The 14,938-nt window shown below is 40.1% G+C and overlaps 2 protein-coding genes across 9 annotated transcripts in view; one reads left to right on the top strand and one right to left on the bottom strand.

The window, feature by feature from the left end:
• Positions 1 to 265: 265 nt before the first annotated feature.
• On the bottom strand, positions 266 to 6,334 carry LOC126921851 (bromodomain-containing protein 7). 6 transcript variants are annotated; one of them, XM_050733801.1, is made up of 4 exons: positions 5,893 to 6,334; positions 4,054 to 4,164; positions 1,566 to 3,266; positions 266 to 1,461 (listed from the first exon to the last, which is right to left on the bottom strand). In XM_050733801.1, exons 3-4 carry the CDS (start codon positions 3,154 to 3,156, stop codon positions 803 to 805), a joined length of 2,250 nt encoding a protein of 749 aa, XP_050589758.1. In that variant the 5' UTR covers positions 3,157 to 3,266; positions 4,054 to 4,164; positions 5,893 to 6,334; the 3' UTR covers positions 266 to 802. The 6 variants fall into 6 exon arrangements, with proteins under 6 accessions (XP_050589758.1, XP_050589759.1, XP_050589755.1 ...); XM_050733802.1 differs by lacking the exon at positions 5,893 to 6,334 and adding an exon at positions 5,775 to 5,882; XM_050733798.1 differs by lacking the exons at positions 4,054 to 4,164; positions 5,893 to 6,334 and adding exons at positions 4,782 to 5,210; positions 5,775 to 5,860.
• A 2,523-nt stretch (positions 6,335 to 8,857) lies between these two features.
• Positions 8,858 to 14,938, top strand: part of LOC126921844 (solute carrier family 12 member 4) — a 99,505-nt gene continuing 93,424 nt past the window's right edge. For 2 of the 3 annotated variants that reach the window (XM_050733770.1, XM_050733768.1), the window contains exon 1: positions 8,858 to 9,674. In XM_050733770.1, coding sequence (XP_050589727.1) covers positions 9,599 to 9,674 — 76 coding nt within the window. In that variant the 5' untranslated portion in view covers positions 8,858 to 9,598. The remainder of the gene's footprint in view (positions 9,675 to 14,938) is intronic. The other variant, XM_050733769.1, reaches the window with a different exon arrangement.

Here is a 14,938-nt window from a genome sequence, read left to right as displayed (position 1 = left end):
ATATGTAACGATCAACCATTATTTGTTGAAATTCTGTCACTTTGCTTTTACTGCCACGCGCGTTATATTCGTAATGGTTAACGGTCATATTGAACAAACAGTAAAAAAATTCAAATATTTTATATACACAAAGACCTTTTTTCATTTCTTGTTCTATTCCATTTTTTTTATAAATTGGTCGATACAAAAAGATATGAAAGCTTGATCTAAAACTTAGAACAATATTTTTTATATTTATCATGAAGTGTAAAAGAAAATACAGTAATTGTTTTTAAAAATACACTTTATGAATATTTACAAGTTCACATTTTTTCATTTTAAAATAGAAATGACAATTCATTATTTCATGATTTACTGAGTAATTTAACAATGGGAAGATTGAATTTCATATAAAGATTGATTGTATATTTTAAGAATATCGTTTGCGTAACATTTTATCAGTAATTTAATTATAATTACAACTTGAACAATGCTTTTTAAAAATAAAAACAAAAGCAATTTTATTAAAACATGTTCTTTCATGATTTCAATTGAACAATTTCATAGTGTACAACATTAAAATTTTATAAAGCTTCATATAATATAATTTGTTACGCAAACTTCATAAATAATGTACATATATGTATATTTTGAGAAAAAATAACTGCAATATTGATTGAAATACATTATGTTACGCAATACCATCATATTTATTAATTGTGGTATTAAACTGACGTTAAATCTACTGTATATGTCTAATAAAATGTACAACCTATAGAAGGTAAATCTTAATAAAAACCATATATCTCAAGATTCGTACATACTAAGATTCGGATAAAATATCCTCCAAAGTTTTATCGTCATGGAGTGGTGAGTGTCCTAATGTAGGATCGCTCTCTAGAAATTCTCGAAGCTCCGATTCTAAATCTGGTACCGCAGAAGTCTCTGACGTGCTCAATAAAGACGGAGGAGTCTGATTATGCGTCATACCGATCTGTATCTGAATAGGTGGTTGATTGGTATTCACGATATTAATTGGTTGATTTTGTTGACTGGTTGGACTGAGTAAATTAGTATTCTGAATCGGTGACGGAGCCGATAACAGATTTGATGGGACTTGATTGTTACTAGTTTGCGATAAGAGATTGTTCTCCGCAACGATGGTTGGATTATGCGTGATTGGTTCTACTTCCATGGGTTCTGGTCCACCAAGAGGTGCTATGCCCATAGCTCTTCGCAAGCCGTCTACGGGAGCAATAGCTGAGGGAGGAAGTTTCTTCGCTATTTCCGTTAAATTGTCTGTGATTTTGTCGGCTATCATTACTTCCGCCTCCGACGCTTTAGTAACATTTGATAAATGAGCGGGTGGTGGAGCCGAGAGTCGTTCGTGCTGCACCTGCTTTAAACGACCTAACATCTGGGACGTATCGTCTAATCGATTCTGTAAAGTTGTACGCTCCTCGTTCAGCTTCAATTCCTCCTCTATAAAAAATAAAATAAAATTACAGATGTTACTACGAGTAAGTACCTATTTAGTACAAAGTAAGTTATTATAGATACTCCAATTTTTTCTAAAGTATAATTACCCATATTCTCCAAGAAATTAACGTCAATTCCTAATTCTGACAATGTCTTCAGTTGGTCGATATCAACTTTAACATTGTCTAAAGCTGGGATATTGCGATTAACATCTTGCATAGGCTTCTCTAATAAATGCTTTATCTTTTCTTCTTCCTCTTTGAGTCTTCGCTTTTCCTCAAGGAACTTCTTAGTTTTTCTGTGATCTCCTCCTGTCAGGATATCCAACAGATCGTCGACCATAGTTAACGTATAATCACAGTCTTTAGCAAAGTCTAATATGGACTCTGCATATTGTACAGCAGTCTCATCGCCATATGTCTGATATACCAAGTCTGTTTCCTCCTTTGTCAGATTAGCGAACGTGGAATCGTAACTTGGAGCATAAGAACCAAAGGCACCGTAATATAAAGGTTTAACTGGTTTAGACATATTTCTCCTATCTTCTCGGAATCCTGCTAACGCTCCTGTACCATGATTCAATTTACCTATAAGCTGCACTAATGACACTGGTCTTTGATTAGTTCCAGGAATCACACCGTCTCCCGGCACTATGATCTGTAAACTAGTAGTTCCGTCTTTCTTTTGTCTAAGGAAACCCATCTTGGAATTCAACCTTTTCAACGTTAACTTATCCGATGCTACTTTAGCGGCTCCTCGGGCTTGTTTTAAGATTTCCTCCGGCGTCATATCATCCGGAATGGCTTCAAATTTACCTAAATTTGCTAATCTCATTTTCCTTTGGTTCTCTTTTCGAAGTTCTTCTGCCTCTTCGTTACGTTCCTCCTGTTCCCGTTCCCGTTCGATTTGCTCCTCTGTTACGGGAACGTCTGGATTATTAGGATCTTCTGTACCCAATTCAAACCCAAGCTCCTCTTTTGAGATATCCTGCATGTAAGTTAGTACAGGTCTTAATTGACGAAGTTTTTCAGGTGTAACCATTTTTAGGCCAACATGCAATAATTTCTTTGCTGCCTTGTAATAAATTGTATCTGGGTGGTTATAAGTAGTAGCGTTATCACACATTAGTTTAAAATCGTCTACAAATTCATTTAAGTTTTGATAACTATTATCGTCTATTTTCTGCTTTATAGTACTGAAATCCATAGGATTAGTAATGATCTGAGAGTATCCAGGTGCAATACTATCTGTGACTGGCCAAGCAAAAAATTGCTGCGGGTCACGTTTTTCCATTGACCTAAGAAGATGTTCCAATAGTCGTTGAAGAGGTGTACGTTCAGCAATTTTTCTAAGTACACAAGTTCTAGGTTCACGGTGTGGAGAAAGAGAGTTAATATGGCTAGTAACACCAACTCGGTGTTCTCCACTAGACGGTGGCCTTGGAGGTAACAATTGATGATTAGGAATCTTTTTAGGGATTTCTGCTAAATTTTCATCGGCATCTCCCACTGATTCTTGACTGGATTCCTCTCTTCTCCTTTTTTTATCTTTATGATGATGCTTGTGTCTTTTATCCTTCTTTTTCTTTTTCTTTTTAAGCTTTTTATGCCCTACGTATCTGTCATATTCAGATTCTTGTGTTACAGGACAGTTGAGACCCAACTGTTGTTGGTAAACACCCAAATGTTGGGACAACATTGTTGTCTGGCTTGGGGATTCGTTCCCGTATTCAGGTGTCCCACTGCTACCCCCAACCTTTAAAATTAACTTCAAGGTACGGGGTTTATCCGTGCTTGTATACTGCCCTTCTGTTAAAAAAGAAAGGGCAAATTATTTGCAAGAAATTAAGATTACATGTGTAATATGTATGAAGACATCAAAGCATTAAGCTATACATAATATCTAGTGCATGCAACAAAGATGTCTTGCAGAAAATCAATACAGAAGTGCAGAATAACAGCGTAATAGTGTTGTAATGTAAAAATATGGTGCTAAATATTAAGTTAAATAATCTTGCAGGGTTATGAAAAAATAAGTATAATTTTGAATTAATAAAAATCTACAGGATATTAACAGAAAGGTAGAAGGAGATGTTGATAATAATGATAATAAAGATGATTTTATAACAGGACAGTGACCTTGTTTTCACATTCAACAAACTGGAAGCGAGATGGAAGTAGCTCGACTTAAATTAAATAAACCTTGATAGAGAAGTATGCAATAAAATAATTACTGTTGTATGAACCAACTGAATCTGCAGGAATAATCAAGGAAGGAACAACTTTTGAAATTGAAAATACCCCGTAACGAGGTAAAGCAAAAGCACATGGCCTTTCTGATGCCATAATACATAACAGCCAGGGAACTAAATGATTGAAGTGCAACAGATATCCCATGTATCCCAGATGAATACCCACAAAATATTTATAGCAAAAAATTGTAACAAACTTGTCTCATCACAAATCTTGTTGCACTTCAACTAATTTTAATAGACAAAAAAAGAACTAAAAGGGTTTGGGACATCTGAGTAATTTTGGAAGCACAGCTAGTTTCTGTCGTGCAACCAGTCCATGTCTGTTGTTACACGTCACTTACTTCCACGTCGCACCTGTTGCTGTGGAACCTTCGTTTATACTTTTGAATCCACCTTACTTCTACTCCAACCTCACTCTCAGTTTGTCCGTGGTAAAAACGTAGTCAACATTCCTGTGCATCATTAAACTATGAGTACAAAAAGGATTCCAATGAAAATGTTCAAGAATTTCAACCAATTAAGGTCCTCGTACTGTGTCAATCTCTATACCTTGAGCACATTTGTATTTATGGATGATCTTTTCATTTGAATCCTCAGGTAATCGACACAAATGTCAACACTATAGAATTACATTCAGTGAAATATTCCAGTAATATAAAAATCGACAAGTGATAACAAATAGAGAAACATTAAAAATGAGAAAAAATGAAATATTTAAGAAATCAAAAATACTCGTTGCTACGATCTACAATGTGTCGAAAAAGAAAGCTCCAAAATACTGTATACAACAAAAACACCTGATAACGTGGCAACAAACTTTCGCGAGTATGATTCGATTAACAAATGTAAAAACAAATATTGCAGTGGAACGATGATCGAAGCGTTTTTGCAATTCGACGCGCATTTCGTATTTTTCTAAGAACAAAGTGTGCGGCATTTTGTACTATTCAAAACGCGGAACATAATAATGTGGCGACCTATGATGCCATTGATGATGTTAAGGAATAATTAAAAGTGATCAGAAACGATAAAACGATCGAGATACACCGGATTTAGTCTTGATCCTCACCTTCGTGCCTTTCGCGCTTGTGCTTTTTATGCTTCTTCGAGCCCATGGTTTGCACGTTGGCTCACAGCCTGATAGAATATTCTAACGATAAATAGTAAACACTACGTCGTAAACCAGTACGGAACGCGGTTTGTGAGAGTACCGCGCTCCGTTACATGCATAAGCAATACGGCGGCAGCCATTGAAGACGTCACAGAACTTCAAGCCCTGCCAAGCCGTTATGGTGGATGCATGCCTTTCGTTCTCCCAGTCCAACGTTTATTCGCCAGCTGCCCTGTCATGGCGACGCGTCGTTCGAAGAAGCGCGTATTACGAATGCGGTCGAATATAAATTTATCATTTTCCACTTACATTAAAACATTGAAAACTTGATTTCACACTTTTCAAGATACTCTCTTTGTAACGTTGAGCAGGTATCAAATTTTTTTTCTATATCAACAAATTAATTATGAAAAATTTAAACAACGGTAGTGTACCTGCATATTTTGAAATATGTAGAGTGAAAAATTATAAATTATATTTGTAGCTTTAGATTTGAACTAACATTAATTTACACTTAATTTCTAATTTTATTGTATTTAACTAAACTCTATCCTGTTTCGAAATACATACAATATATATAAAAAAATTGCGCTATAATATTTTCAACTGCATCTAATTAAAAAGAAAAAACACTCGATATCGAATCTAAGAAGATGATTTATTTCGTTAATTCTCTGCAACTGAGAAAGTAATGGAACCTAATGGAACAAAAAAGCTCAGTCGCTTTATAGTAAATCGAATTTCACGAGCAAACACGATAGCATTCTCAATAATTACACTAACAAGATCAAAAGTTTTATAGATAGAAAATTATTTCTCCCGGAACAGGATTCCATGACATCTACACTACTTCTACATACACAGACGATCCAGGGAAACATTGTGTATGGAGCTTTAAAGGCGAAAGGCGCTTCCTAACCTACAAAAGACGCTTGAAGTAGTAGCACTTACCGTACACCAAGGAACGAGACACTCGACCGTATTCACAGGCACGCTTTACCGTACAAGATTGCCCCACTAAATGAGCATACACTATGGCGAATTTTTATTGAAATATTCAGCAACTTACCGCGGCGTCGACGAACCCAGCCGCGATGCAATTAAAGGGGCAAACGATCAGCTGTTTCGGTAAAACGTCGAGCGGAACAGAGAGAGAAAGAGAAATGTGTTTTCTTGGTGGCTCCGAAAAAAAATTCACACACAACAGCACAGATGTGTCGTCTTCCCCTGCGTTACACTGTATCTCGAACGTTAAGGAGCATCGACCAGCCAATTCCTGTTTGCCTCCCTTCGAATCTCCTGTATTCGTTCGGAATACGCCGAACAGAAGCTTGCCGACCTTAAGTGAACAAGGACCGGAAAATTCCCGACGTTTCACTGACCTCTGATTCCTTTCAACATTTTTATTTTACGTTTTATTATCGCTAAACGTGTACATTGTCCTTGATTTTAACAGTTTTCACTATTTGAGTTAAGGATGCAATAGATACTTGGACATTCAATTAACGCATTCAAACCGAGTAATCGATAAACTATCTGCGGCACTCGAATCTGCTGCGCTTTTGAAAATATGTCGAAACGGGATATATATCTATATCTATATACATATATAGGTATAGATTGTCAAGTCGAACAAAAGCAACGATAGTGACAATGGATTTGCATTATCAATGGAACGCGAAAATATGCGAAAGCCGGGGACTTCACGGATTCTAGCTTAAGGCTTAGCTTCTGCATTAAAGTAGCGCACTTTACCGATCTCCATGCATTTGAAATGCTGATGCGATTTTTCTTTCGATTAAAATGGCTTACGGACGTATGATGCCGGATCCTAGGTTTGCTAATATCTAACTACTTGTCACGAGCGCCTTATATTTTGCAGCGTCGAGTTTAAAGTCGTAAATCGTGAAATTGTAAATCGTGAAGTCGTAAATCTTTACAGAGGAAGATATTTGTGCGAAAAATAAAATATATCGCAATGTGCATATAGAAGCACAGTCCACCTTCAATTATACTTCTATTTCTCTCTCTCTGTTAGTCTTTATAAAGAAGAGACGCTTCTTGAATGTCAGTCGTTGGATAGTTTTTCTATTAACGCAAAACAGCTTTTACTTGCCGTTGATAGTAGAACAAATTTCCGAGACTCTCAATCAAATGTTCGTGATATGCACAACCTTTGAAATCTACACGCCCTTCAACGTCATGTTGCTCTTTCAAGGGCCGTATATCACTAGCAACATTCACGGTATCGTCTCGTTGAAATGCCGCTAAATTGAGATAACATTTCAATGGGTAATTAAATTATACGATACAAAGAAAGACCAAATTGTGTCCGATAAGAATTCAGCAATTTAGAATAAACAACATATTGTAATTTACGATGTTGAACGAAGCGATAAGTATACGAAACATAATGCGCGTGTCAGATAGATAGATAGTAACTTGCACTTTCATAGTTTGGCTTTATTTTGCAAATTAAGATTGTCTGTCCGTGTATCGTTAACCCTTTGGGAAGGATTCGAGATGCAAAGCAGTGCGCGCAGTGGAATTTTCCCGAAGGAGAGGTTTCCGTTTCCTGCTGCCACCTAGAACAGGATACAGGCAACCGATGAAGTTGTGTGATTACTCACCGTATTGTGGAGGAAAATGTAGCAATTCGATTACAGTAGTGTTATCATCGTAGCACAACAGCGTGACTCTGAAATACAGGATACTCATGCTTGCATACAATGTATAATGCATTCACGTGATCCATGGGAGCGTATATATGAATATATGTATGTACCTTTGAATAATCAGATATAAATTTTGCTCTTTGCAGAATTTATGCGCTATGATCATTTTTTCGATCATCGATCTATTCTGAGTATTAACACACTCGATAATCACTTCAATATCGGCCAGATAAAAATCCAATTGGTAATTACCTGTTTAAGTATCCCGAGGCGCACTTAAAGAGATTCCCTGATAATCAATACTCACGCGCCAAAGTCCTTTTCGGTTTTCCTGCGGCGAAACCGTGGCTGCATATCCATTTGAATTGTAGATACGTATCTGTATACATAAAGGCCGGAAATGAAAGTGGCTCATTTTCGTTAGGGACATTGACCACGAGTATCGAAACTCGAGAAATTCTCTTTGGGGCCTGCTTTGTCAAAGCGCGAAATTGGCAAAGGAGGATGGCATATCGTGACATAGTTACGGTCCTGGAAAAAGCCGGTGCGGATACACGCATACACGTGGCCGCGCTCATGTATCGTCCGTGGCAATAACTCCACGATTTATCGTCGCGCACGCTTTGTCAAAAGTTTCGAGTATATGACAATTGGTAGGACAAACTGTATCGCGGTTGTAGCTGTATGTCGGAGATTAATAATTTCTTTCTGAATGATTAAATTAATTGAATTCCGGTAATTTGCTGGAGTGATATAATTCTGGAGAAAGAAGATTTTGGAACGTAGCCAAGAAACATAGGATAACATTCGACTTTCCTCTACTTTTATCACGCTTAAACCATCTCAGAACGATCTTACGACTCTTTTTTATAATAACGAAGGTCGTATAACCTTATCGTTTATACTCTGCTTTTTATCTTATCCAAACGTGATCTTTCGAATTGCTCTTTAACAAATACTACTAATTACCGCTCCACATATTGATTCGGAGCAGTCATATACTTTGCTCCAAACTATAGTTTGGTCGGAAAGTTATGTCTTAAAATTTTGATTATATATTTACAACTTTATTTATTAACACAACACCTTTCCAGTACAAGAAACTAACATGTTAATATCTTTCAGGTTTTCAGTACCCTGGCAACATAACGCTCCTCCTACTGTCGTTCGACGAAGACCAATGGCGGACTAAAGAGGGTAGTTTCGTGATTGGTACGATCCTGGGGAAAGCCGGTTGCACGCACGCACACGTGGGTGCTCTGGTTGCGGCGCTCGACAGTCGGCAAAAGCGTTCTATCGAGGGGCCCCCTGGCGTATACGCGTGCACACACGCGTGAGTATCTTACACATATAAAACAGCCGATCAGACTGAAGTTACGAGTAGAGTCCTTGTGTCAGCGCAGCAGACACAGACGGTATCCCAAACGGAGTGCGGTCGTTGCTCACGAAGAAGTGAAAGAAAGACAGAAATAAGGATACACATAGAGACGTGTCCTAACACGCGGGTCTGTGGAGAGTAGTGTACCCCTCCGTTGGCGAGTTTACGGGCGAGCAGACGCGGTGTTATCGCATACAGCACGCGCTGCACGCTCGTCCGGGATTCAGCACCGAGCGGCTCGACAAAACGTGCGAGACACGAGACGCGAGGCGCGGCTGTGGCGTGCACACATCCGTAGGTGTGATAAAGACATTCGATAGAGAACACACGAACGCACGCTCTCGTTTCTGTAATTTCTGTTTCTTTCCCACCTACGATCATTTGTAGTTGCTACGTTCTCCCTCCCTTTCGTACTCGCTCTTTTATTGTCCCTCTTGCACGCTCTGTGTCTGGTCGTCTGTCTGTTTCTCGTGGTGTTGTCAGTGGCACACAGTCACAGCACGGCTACCAGAAGCCTGTAACACCGCACCGGCGAATGGAGAACGCGTTCACCAATCATCGTAAACGAAAGTGCGGGTGTTTCGTCGTTAAGCAGCATCCCCGGCTAACTTATTGCGCGGTTCGCGTTAATCGAGAATAAACGGTGTGCGCATCGAGCAACCGGAGGTGAAGAGATTGTTTGGTGTTGTTTTGGTGGTGGTGTTCGTTGAGGATAACGAAGAATGGATCGTTTCCGAGTTACACCGGCCAATAATACGTCGCAATACGCGCAGCATCAACAACCATCGCTGGACTATGGTAAGTGCTTGTTTTTATTTAGTTTTTTGCTCCACACGTGTGATCAAAAGGTTAAACGTACAAGCGAACGCGAGAGAGTTGCTTCATTTGCGATTATGCTCGGATATGCATGTCGCGTTATACAAGAGAAATTTTGCAAGCGATAATCCAGCTACCTGTTCAAAACATGCACACACATACGCACACGCATGCGCGCGCATACATAATACCCCATAATTTGCATATCCTGGAACAATCGACTAAGGTTTCCTTGAATAGTTTTCACCAATCTCACACGATTGTGCCGAATCGTTAACGTAACAATAAATTTGCGCAAAGGACCGAATATTTTCTATTTTAACGGTATTAGAAATATATCCGTTAAAACGTTGAGCAGAGTTCCACTCTGTTAAAGGTTTTCGCGTCAAGGTCGATCGATCTTCGCGGAGGCCCACCACCAGCAGGCATCGCGATAAATTTCTGAAATGAAACGATTAATTAAGAAAATTAGTCCCTCCGTATTCTTCATCCAAAGTTCCATCAGACAATCTCGATACTGTTATTTGCGAATTTAACTCCTTCGCTATTGACTAGATTTCTTATCTACCGTTCGAGTCATCCCCAAGATCGAAAGACCGGTATCTTTCCACTTCTTTTCTTAGCAAGAACGATGATAGTTCCTATTCGATATAAATAATTCCTCTTACATTTGAATAGTTATTCCTCGAAGATGTTCAACTTGAAAGAATCGAACACTGGATTCGAAAGGAACATGGAAGACGCGCGAAACTTGGCGCCTTTACGTTATCATCTGTATTAATATAGAAGATGGGTAAACAAGATTAAAATGACCGATGGCTATCGACGCGACGGCTATAACCGCAAGTTACGCGTCTACGCAACGCAACACCATGTCGGTTCGGAGAAACCAGTCCATTCCAACGTTGGATATCGTCGTGCTACGCATACCACGCTATCGTGACTCCACCAGGCGCCTGGATACACTGACGGCATCGCGTTACCGATTTCCAGACGTTTTCACGCTGACTAAGCGACCTTCGCGGTTTCGTTTCGTTTACCGATCGGTTGATCTACCTGCTGTTGACTTTTTCCGGCTTATTTTGCAAAATTACGGTTCGTCGCGTGTCCTTTAACTATCGATCGGTTAGCCGCTTAATAATTCTACGCGGCAGTGTTTCGCAAGTCAGTGTTTCATTGGAGAACGATTGGTATTTCAACGAGAAGAGATTCTAACTCTGGACCTTGACGTTTTACGTACACGCGTGGCTCGTCTATTTTCGTTCGGACGTTTCCCAAAGGCGTGGTCGTCTCCGAATAGTCAATATCTACTATCGCGGGTGATTTGCATAAGAAATTGGACGTTTGATGAAATCAGGAAATCATTACGTATCACTGAGCTAAAAGAGGGATGCTTCTTTGTGGCGTACCTATACCTAGTTCGATGCAGCCGCACAATCGATTCCCTAGGGATCTGATAATTCGTGGATAATTAGCTACGTTTCCTTCGTTTATGTTTTCTTTCGTGGGTGAAACGTTGAAAAAGTAAGAGATAACTGAGGGGAAGTAACGTGGTGAACTGTAGAGCAACGACAGACGTATAGAGAAACGCTTATTCACGTTTTCGCCATTGTCTAGATATCCAGAATGGCGGCTCCAAAAATAAAATATCGATGTAACACCGCGATTGTCAAGGTCGACCACCTTGGTCTTTTACCCAAACCATTGAGATCTGATTATCGAGTGTCAGTGTTTCTCAATAGCGTTAGATCGGCGATAGAAAGAAGCCTCAACGAGGAGCGTTATGTAAATGATCGCTTCGATTTCAAATCACCGGCAGAACTTAATCGCTCGTTTCGTGTCACCGCTGTCGCGAATTCGTCTCTCCAGACAAATTATCGTTGCGTAATCCTCGCTAACTGTACTTTGGTAACGAGAGGAGTTGTAGAGTTATTAATCCCGTTCCCTGCGACTCTGGCTTCTCGAGATAATTAAACGTATCTGCCGATAAGTAACGCTTACCAACTTTCCGACAAGTTTCGCGAACCTGCAATTATTACCAAATACAAGTCGACTCTACGATCTCCAAATGCATCAACTACCAATTATTTGCGTCATTAAATCGTCTTTATTGCCGCTTTCTTTCGGCTATCGCTTCCACTGTACTTTATTCTCCACGCTACCGCGGAATACTATCTTCATCTCTCTGATTATGAGACGACCATGAACGACACGCGAAAAGATCTCTTTCTTTCTTTTAGTTACCATTAAACAGTAGTGGCTCGCATGAGAACCACTCGTAGTCTCTCTAGCTGTTCGATGGCTGAAGTTCGTCGACGAGAAACCCAACTGTTCAGGGCGGGGTAAAAGGGGCAGCTGCATCCCTGCTACAAAAGCCGAGGCAACGAGGGGTCGATAATCACGCAACCCCACTCTACACGTTGTATTTCGTTGCACGGTTGTCTGCGATTCATACACGAGCTGGACTTGTGCACCTACCTTCCTTCTTTCTCGATCTACCGATTCCTCTTTCGCGTTCTCTCTTTTGCTTCATCCCTTTCGCTCTATCATGTGTTCCGTTTGTCTATGAACGACACGCGTTAGCCGTCGAGGAAACCTACGTGGATATCTAACGTGTGACGAGCGCCGTGTAATGAACTTGTTCGCGCGTTATTGCTTGTTAAGACTTAATCGTAAACCGTGGTGAACATGGTAGTCCTTCGTCTTGTTCGCGAATATAGCGACTTTAATTAGCCAGAAAAATAACATCGTGCCTAATTATATAAATGAAACACGCGTATTATCTTGATAGAGCGAGTTGTTTCGAAGGGAAAGAAGGTTTGAATCGTGGAATATCGACGAATAAAGTGTCAGAGTACGTGTTGCCGTTGGATTGCACTCTGAGGTCACGTGTCCCGTGAACGTACACGCGATAGGCGACATCATATTTTCTCTGTTCGTAAATTTAGCAGATAAATCTGTGGATGCTGACGCCCATGTTAGAAACATGTACCTTTCTCGGAAGCAAGTTGCTCTATTACGGCAGAATAGCCAATATATCAAATTTTTCGATCATATCTACAATTTCAAAATGGATGTGTTACGAAATAGAGTAGAAGTTCTAGTTTGCTATCTTCGAGACTTCGAGGTGAACGAACCCGAATCGAATCGGGCGAAATGCATGTAAGATAGGAGAAATACGATTCAGATTATACCAGAACATTTATCACGCGAACATTTCTCCGGATTCGTTCTCCTCGTAGCTACGTCGGGGGGTAAGTAGAAGCAGTTTCGCTTAATATATCGTGTCTTTTGTCGAGGTGTCATGCGAGAGACGTGGCGCCCTCAAACAACAGAAAGCAGAACGTGTGGCTTTAGGCATGGTAGAAACCCTTTCTTAGCTGTATTCAAGCTACCTGGCGTGGAGAACAATGTCGTTCGAATCCCCTTTCACAAACGATTCTCTTTTACAAGATTCCTGCTGTTGGAAGAGGGATGATTTTATTTGTTTAACTTAACTAAACCAAAACTTCTGTCATATTCGCTCAAACGACCGATTAAACGATTTTACTGTGTCGAAGGATTATTTTCTTACAAATACAGAGTTTTTAATTTATCAAATAATTAAACAAGCTTCCCAGAAGTAGTCTAACTTTAATAGTAAATCTTGAACCATCAATTTGAAAATCAGCAAACACCATATTGTCAAAATTGATTCAACGTTCAAAATCCATGAACTTTGTGTCCTTAATCGAACACACGTTCAAACATGGTTGTGTGTACTTGCCGCTGTGTCCTCAGAGCGGCTTTTGAGTAGCCTATTTCACAATAATTAATTAGTTCGACCTTTACTCGCGAGCCAGTGCTGTTAGATTGGAACGCAACATGGTTTGTTTACGACTGTCTACTAATCCTCAGAATTTGCTGTTTAATCCAACGTGTCCGCGGTGTATTCTCCATCTTCGCTGGCGATTTTCATTGTAACCTTCCATATTCTCCTGTTACGTGCCAACTGACTTTGACACGCTATTTTCGGTTTTTGGACGTTCTACGTTTTACACGCAAAGTAAATAGCTTAATGTTTGAGACGAGTCACGAGACTTCATCACTGTCACTTAAAGCAGAAATCTACGTTCCGAAGAGTAGGGAAACAGAGGTATTTTGCACGCAAAGAACAAAAAATAAAACGATGGATTACAATGACCGATATTGCTCGCTCGTGTCATCAGATTCCGTGGATCGCGACGAGACACCTTTCTTAAGGAATCGTCAGGTGTCGTAGAACAAACAAAGCTCTCGTTTATTCCACCGACGTAGAATTTCAATGACTGTTTGACGAATGGTTTCTCGAGGTGTTTTACAACTTTTTTAAAGTATAGAGCAGACAGTGCCTCGGGGCGCTAGTCTCGTACGCGATTAACAGCGTTCCTCGGGAGGAAAGAAAGGTGGAAAGAGGAGGCGGCGGCGAAAGAAGAAGAGCGAGAAGGAGGAGGTGAACTAACAAGAAAGCTCTCCGCTATGTCCGCATAAATGAGGCACGTTCTAACAGATTTTTCGCTTTCAGATCGTAGATGGCATTGTGTATCCAGTGGTATCGTGCGCGTGTGTTCACGCCCGAATGTATTATGCATACACGTCTTTCCAGTGACGTATGACGCGGCGCCGCGTCGTATTACGGAGACGTAGTTCAGACGTTTTGCCAGCCATGGCAGTGTGCCAGACCTCACAGCCCTACAGTCTCCATTCCACTGCCTATGTGTTTATCAACAGAGAATTATGCTAACGTCGACCGTCGACTATGCGAATCCATGGTCCCGCCTTTTGCCGACGTGTCGCGTTTCGAGCGTTCCCAGCGTATCCGTGGAAAGATTATTTTCAGATGCCCAGTTCTTTTCAATCGAGCTCCTTCCCTCCGTTCAGTTCCTCGTTTCTTTGTAGCGCAGACTACTTGCAGAACGTGTAACGCGATTGTGAGCTTGCAAATTTTTCAGAGGATTTTGTTGCGCGTAGAGAATGTTGTTTTAATTTATCGCTGAATTTTTTCTCAGGGGTTAACGAGTGGAATTTTTAACATAGTCGTGTCTGTTGGTAGAAGTGGTTTGAAAAATAAGACAAGAACTATTCTTGGGCTGTATAACTTTCTTTCTCAAGTATTTAAATGAATATAAGAGCTCGAAATATGATGTATGAGCGCGTATAACAGAGAGAGTTACTCGAGTTACATTTTTGCCTAAGAACTTTACAATGTTGCGAACAAAACTCCTTCC

Source organism: Bombus affinis, chromosome 11 (assembly GCF_024516045.1).
Source record: "Bombus affinis isolate iyBomAffi1 chromosome 11, iyBomAffi1.2, whole genome shotgun sequence".
NCBI classification, from domain to species: domain Eukaryota; kingdom Metazoa; phylum Arthropoda; class Insecta; order Hymenoptera; family Apidae; genus Bombus; species Bombus affinis.
This window is presented reverse-complemented; position numbering and strand designations above follow the sequence as displayed.